The sequence below is a fragment of the Cervus elaphus genome, chromosome 15 (genome assembly GCF_910594005.1).
Source record: "Cervus elaphus chromosome 15, mCerEla1.1, whole genome shotgun sequence".
Lineage (NCBI taxonomy): Eukaryota > Metazoa > Chordata > Mammalia > Artiodactyla > Cervidae > Cervus > Cervus elaphus.
Window position 1 is genome coordinate 25,351,250 of NC_057829.1, and position 6,000 is coordinate 25,357,249.

A 6,000-nucleotide genomic window follows, 5' to 3' on the forward strand; every position below is an offset into this window, starting at 1 on the left:
AGTCCATAGCATCACAAAGAGTCAGACATGACTGAAACACCTTAGCACACACGCAGTAAATACAGGTGGTTATCATTAACACAGTCCAAACTGACCTCACAGGGAGCAATGAGAACTGAGTATTTTCCACATAACAGAGAGTGTGTCAAGTATGAGCTCAGAATCAGCAGGCAGAAGGATGAAGAGTGAATTTGAATCCTGGCTCCACTGCTTAGAAGCTGGGAGGCCCAAGGCCAGTTTCTTACCCTCTTTGACGCTAGTTCTTTATCTGTAAAAGGGTGATAAAAATTGTACCTACCTCATAGGTTGTCAGGAGAATTCAGTTAAATAGTGTCTGTAGACTATGTGACATATTACAAAGATGGCAATGATGGCAGCTTTTATTTTTATTTAATGTTTCACATTTTACCTTGGTAGATGAAGAAAGGTTTTAGCCAGCTTGTAAAAATTTCTAATCATGCTGAAATATATAGATAAACATATTATTACTGTAATCCTTGATGCTTAGCCCTTCCTATGATGCTGACTAATTATCCAGGATAACTGACTGATTTCTTTTCTTGAGTCTTCCTTTGAGGTCACAGATTTTTGCTGTGATTCCTGCAAGCCTCTTCCTTTGAACCAACACCTGAACAAAGGACAAAAACCATATAATCATTTCAATAGGTGCAGACAAAACTTTTGATAAAATCTAGCACAACAGACTGGTTCCAAATAGGAAAAGGAGTATGTCAAGGCTGTATATTGTCACCCTGCTTATTTGACTCATATGCAGAGTACATCATGAGAAATGCTGGGCTGGATGAAGCACCAGTTGGAATCAAGATTGCTGGGAGAAATATCAATAACCTCAGATATGCAGATGACACCACACTTATGGCAGAAAGCAAAGAAGAACTAAAGAACCTCTTGATGAAAGTAAAAGAGGAGAGTGAAAAAGTTGGCTTAAAGCTCAATATTCAGAAAACTAAGATCATGGCATCTGGTCCCATCACTTAATGGCAAATAGATGGGGAAACAGTGGAAACAGTGAGAGACTTTATTTTTTTGGGCTCCAAAATCACTGCAGATGGTGACTGCAGCCATGAAATTAAAAGACGTTTGCTCCTTGGAAGAAAAGTTATGACCAACTTAGACATCATATTATAAAGCAGAGACATTATTTTGCCAACAAAGGTCTGTCTAGTCAAAGCTATGGTTTTTCCAATAGTCATATATGGATGTGAGAGTTGGACTATTAAGAAAGCTGAGTGCTGAAGAATTGATGCTTTTAAACTGTGGTGTTGGATAAGACTCTTGAGAGTCCCTTGGACTGCAAGGAGATCCAACCAGTCCATCCTAAAGGAGATCAGTCCTGGGTGTTCATTGGAAGGACTGATGCTAAAGCTGAAACTCCAGTACTTTGGCCACCTGATGCGAAGAGCTGACTCATTTGAAAAGACCCTGATGCTGGGAAAGATTGAGGGCAGAAAGAGAAGGGGACGGCAGAGGATGGGATAGCTGGATGCCATCACTGACTCAATGGACATAAGTTTGAGTAAACTCCGGGAGTTAGTGATGGACAGGGAAGCCTGGTTTGCTGCAGTCCATGGGGTCACAAAGAGTCGGACACGACTGAGCGACTGAACGGAGCACCTTTTATGATAAGAGCACTCAACAAACTAAGAATAAAGGAACTCCTTCAACCTGATAAAAGCATCTGTGAAAAACCCACAGCTGATGCCATACTTACTGGGAAGCACTGGATGGATGATTTCACCTTAAAGTTAGGAACAAGACAAGGATGTCCACTCTTGCCACTGTTCTTCAACCTTGTACTGTTTCTAACACTGCCTACAGATGATTGTGTGGTTTTTGTCTCTCAGTCAAGTCTTTATTTAAGGGAGAGGCTTATAGGATCCAGGTCAAAAAATTATGTGACCTCAAAGGGAGAATCAAGTGTAAGTCTAGACAGGCAGTTAGGCAAGAAAAAGAACTAAAAGGCATCCATATTGGAAAAGCAAAACTACAACTATCTTTATTTGCAGATGACATGATTTTGTATATAGAAATCCTAAGGAATCCACAAAAAACTATTGGAACTAAGAAACAAATTCAGTCAAGTTTCAGGATGTAAGATCAGTATACAAAAATCAACTGCATTTCTATGCATTAACAATGAATAATCTGAAAATGAAGTTAAGAAAACAATTCCATTGAAATAGCATCAAAAAGAATAAAATACTTAACAATAAATTAACCAAAGAGGTATAAGACTTGTACACTGAAAACTACAAAACATTGTTGAAATTAAGAAAGACCTAAATAATTGGAAAAATATACTAGTGGATTGAAAGGCTTAAGGTTGTTAAGGGAACAATTTACCATCTTTTTGTCTAACTGAAGTATAGTTGACATGCAATATTATATTAGTTTTAGGTATACAACATAATTATTTGATATTTATATACATTGCAAATTGATCACCACCATAAGTCTAGTAACCACCTGTCACTGTATAAAGTTACTGCAATATTATTGACTATATTTTCTATGCTGTATATTATATCCCACTGACTTACTTATTTTATAACTGAAAGTTTGTACCTCTTAATCCCCTTTACCTGTTTTGCCTGATCCTCTAGTCCCCTCCCTTCTGACGACCACCAGTGGTTTGTTCTCTGTATCTGTAACTCTGTTTCTGTTTTGTTTTGTTTTTTCACATATAAGTGAAATCATGCTGTATGTCTTTCTTTGTTTGACTTACTTCACTTAGCGTAATTCCCTCTAGATCCTTTCATCTTTTTGCAAATGGCAAGATATCATCCTTTTTATAACTAATATACCGTTGTGTGTATGTGTGTGTGTGTATGTATCATATTTCTTTATCCATTCATCTATTGATGGACAATTGGGTTGCTTTCATATTTTGGCTGTTGTAAATAATGCTGCAATGACCATAGGGATACATGTATCTTTTCTATTTAGTGTTTTGTTTTCTTTGGTTGAATACCCAGAAGTGGAATTAGCGGATCATGTGCTGGTTCTACTTTTAAATTTTTGAAGACCCTCCATACTGTTTTCTATAATGGCTATGCAAGTTTACAGTCTCACCATCAACAGACGAATGGATGAACAAAATGTGGCACATCTGTACAATGAAACATTACTCATAAAAAGGCATGAACTACTGATACATGCTACAACTAAGTGCCAATGATGTTTTCCCTTTCTCTTTTTCTATAGCTTTTCTCGGATACTGCGGGAAACTGTGAAAGAACTAGCTCCTCAGTGTGATGTGATGTTCATGCTGTCAGAAGATGGGAGTGGAAAGGGAGCAGCTCTGATCACTGCTGTGGCCAAGAGGCTACAGCAGGCACAAAGGGAGCACTAGGAAGCCCCTGGGGTTGGGCCTGGTGTTCTTTGGCTACTGACCAGCCTTTCCTCTGGCAGATGTCAAGACCAACATGCAAGCTTCTGGCTGGCTTCACCTTCTGGATGGCCAAAAGAGAACCCCAGGTTCTTGGGTACTCTTAGGATTTTGTTACTGGCTTTCAACGGCATTAAATGACTCTCTATTTGCCATCTTTGTACCAAAGATGGGCCAACTTGTAAAACCAAAGCACTGGTCCCGAGAGATTCCGTTTCAGCAAATTTCTCAATTCAGCTGTTAATTTTCTGTGGCTTAGGGTCCTGTGACTGCTGGACTTGGAAGCAAACACACAATCTGCCCAGGTGGCCTGGCTGGCTGACTTCCTTATGGGAATGCTTCAGTCATGGCTTGTAGCAGATTGGGCCATCTACTGGGAATGCACATTTCAGAGGTATAGAGGCTTATGTAATCACCTGGAGATCTACTCTGACTTGTCATGTTGACTTCAAGCATGAAGTGAGAACAAAAACTTTGGAGTATTCAGTCCCAGGAAGAAACGTTGATTGCCAGGGATCTCAGGAAACTCTTCACGCTTAAAGTGAGTTATATCAGCGCCCTGTAGGATTTGTTTCTCAATACATGTGAGTGACAAGGAGGGTGCTGTTCGGGGCACCTGTTAGTCATTTTACAGGTGGTTTGTGCCACTGCTAATGATAGCTTTATAAAGGACTATCAGGTATATGAAATCCAGTAAATAAAAAAATATTTGATTTCCCAAGAATCTTTGAATGAAGTTTTAATATTTCATCTGGGAATGAAATGATTTCATTCCTTGGGGACTCCATGCTCTGTTGGTGGAAGAAGAGACACATAGAGTCAGAAGTTGTGGTTTAAACTCTCTAGTTTAAACCTCTTACCAACAAGGAGAAAATATATGGACTATTTTCTATAATATCTTCAACAAATTATCTGAATTTGATTTGAATGAATACTTCCTGTGACCAGGGCGTTTACCACATGATCCTACAGCTCTTGCTTTGGAAAAGCAGGAGTTGACCAGAAGAACTTTCATCTTCCAAACTGACCCCTACCTCTCTGGAACTCGGCCCCTCCTACATGCCCCATCTGTCTATTCTACCCTCCAGAACTAAGAGGAATTGGCCTGTCCTTGACCTTTTTCCCACTGGATGTCCTCTCTCTTTTTCTTTCTATTCATTTAATTCCCCGCTCCCATTCTCTAAACCACCTGTAACCTTCTACCTTATCACAGAGTTATCTGTACACATTTCTTATCAGGCCTGGTAGATTGTAAGTGCTTTGTTAGATACATTTTTGTTCTGGCCCAGTGAACCCAGCACTGTGCCATTCCTATTAAATATTTCCTAGATAGAGGCATGATTGAAATAAAGTCTTCCAAGAAATTTTTCTTAGAATAAGTGTAGGCCATTATCATGGGTAACAAACTGAATAGAATGATATTTGATATTCCAGACCATGCAGGTTGATTTATTTCATGTACTTAATGGTGCTAATTGTCTCCATTTGCTAAAGCAGGACATTCAAACAGATAGAACGGAGGAGGCTGGAGGGAGGGTAAGAGAGAGTTCAGTTGAGGCTTGGGGACAGATGAGGGAGTTCCCTAGGAAATATTTTTTCACACATTTATGAAATAGGTATGGAGATACTGTTGTGGACAGGTTTTAGATTTATGAAAATGAACTTTTTTTTTTTTTTTTGCATTGGCATTATACCTCTCTTCAAGGATGTTGTGTGGGTTTGTTAAATTATCTTTTTGCATGTTGAGGTTATGCCTCCTTGGGGAAATGTTTCACCTTAACAGATTTTGCTTAGTTAGCCCCAGACCTTGTTGTCCTTATTATCCTTTTCCCAGTTCTGCTATTCCTAAGATACCCCCAGCTCCAAGTCCCTTTCTCTCCTGATTCTGCTGGGGTCTCTCCCTTTGCCATCCTGCCTGGATGGATGACCTGGCCCAGAGATTCAGGGATCTGTACCACCACCTTCTCCCACCACCTGGTCTTTCAGCACATGTTTGGCAGGTTCGAAGTCACCTGGCCTACTTGTCTCTCGGGTTGGTTTCTTGCAAGAAAGAGAAGCCCCAAGGTATCTAGGCAACATTCTAACTACTGATAGCATCATAGAATCCTTGAACCAAAACGGAACTGCAGAGAGGGCAGATACCCTTTTTGCCGTCTTTGGACTGGCCAGCCCCAGAAACACCCGGGGCAATGGAGGGCTAACTTCTCACAGTTTACTAGGCAGGACCAGCAACCACACAACAAGGTAAACTGTCCTCACGCACATCCCACAGGCTTGTCCTCTTAGAACAGGCATTGTTGTCTACGTTTTCTACTTCTGTGGTGACTCTCCCAGTCACTTTTTGTCCAGAAACAACTGATGAATATAAGTGTAAGAACTAGAGTTTCCCCGTGACTATGGCCCCAGAACAAATGGGATCATTCCCACTCTCTCTCTTCAGAAATCTTGTTTTCTCTCCTCTCCATCAGACGGAATGGGTGCTCCATGAGAATAAGCAGTTGGGTTTCATTTTTCCTGTTGTCCCCAGAGCCTACCCCAGTGGCTGGCATTGAGTACCACTGGACAGTTCTCTAAACGAACAAATGAATGAA

At 40.4% G+C, this 6,000-nt stretch overlaps 1 protein-coding gene across 1 annotated transcript in view; it reads left to right on the plus strand.

Annotated features, from left to right (window-relative positions):
• Positions 1–4,130, plus strand: part of HKDC1 (hexokinase domain containing 1) — a 41,386-nt gene extending 37,256 nt beyond the window's left edge. The window contains exon 18 of the mRNA XM_043926914.1: positions 3,226–4,130. Within this exon, the coding sequence (XP_043782849.1) occupies positions 3,226–3,373 (148 nt within the window). The 3' untranslated portion in view covers positions 3,374–4,130. The remainder of the gene's footprint in view (positions 1–3,225) is intronic.
• Positions 4,131–6,000: the final 1,870 nt, after the last annotated feature.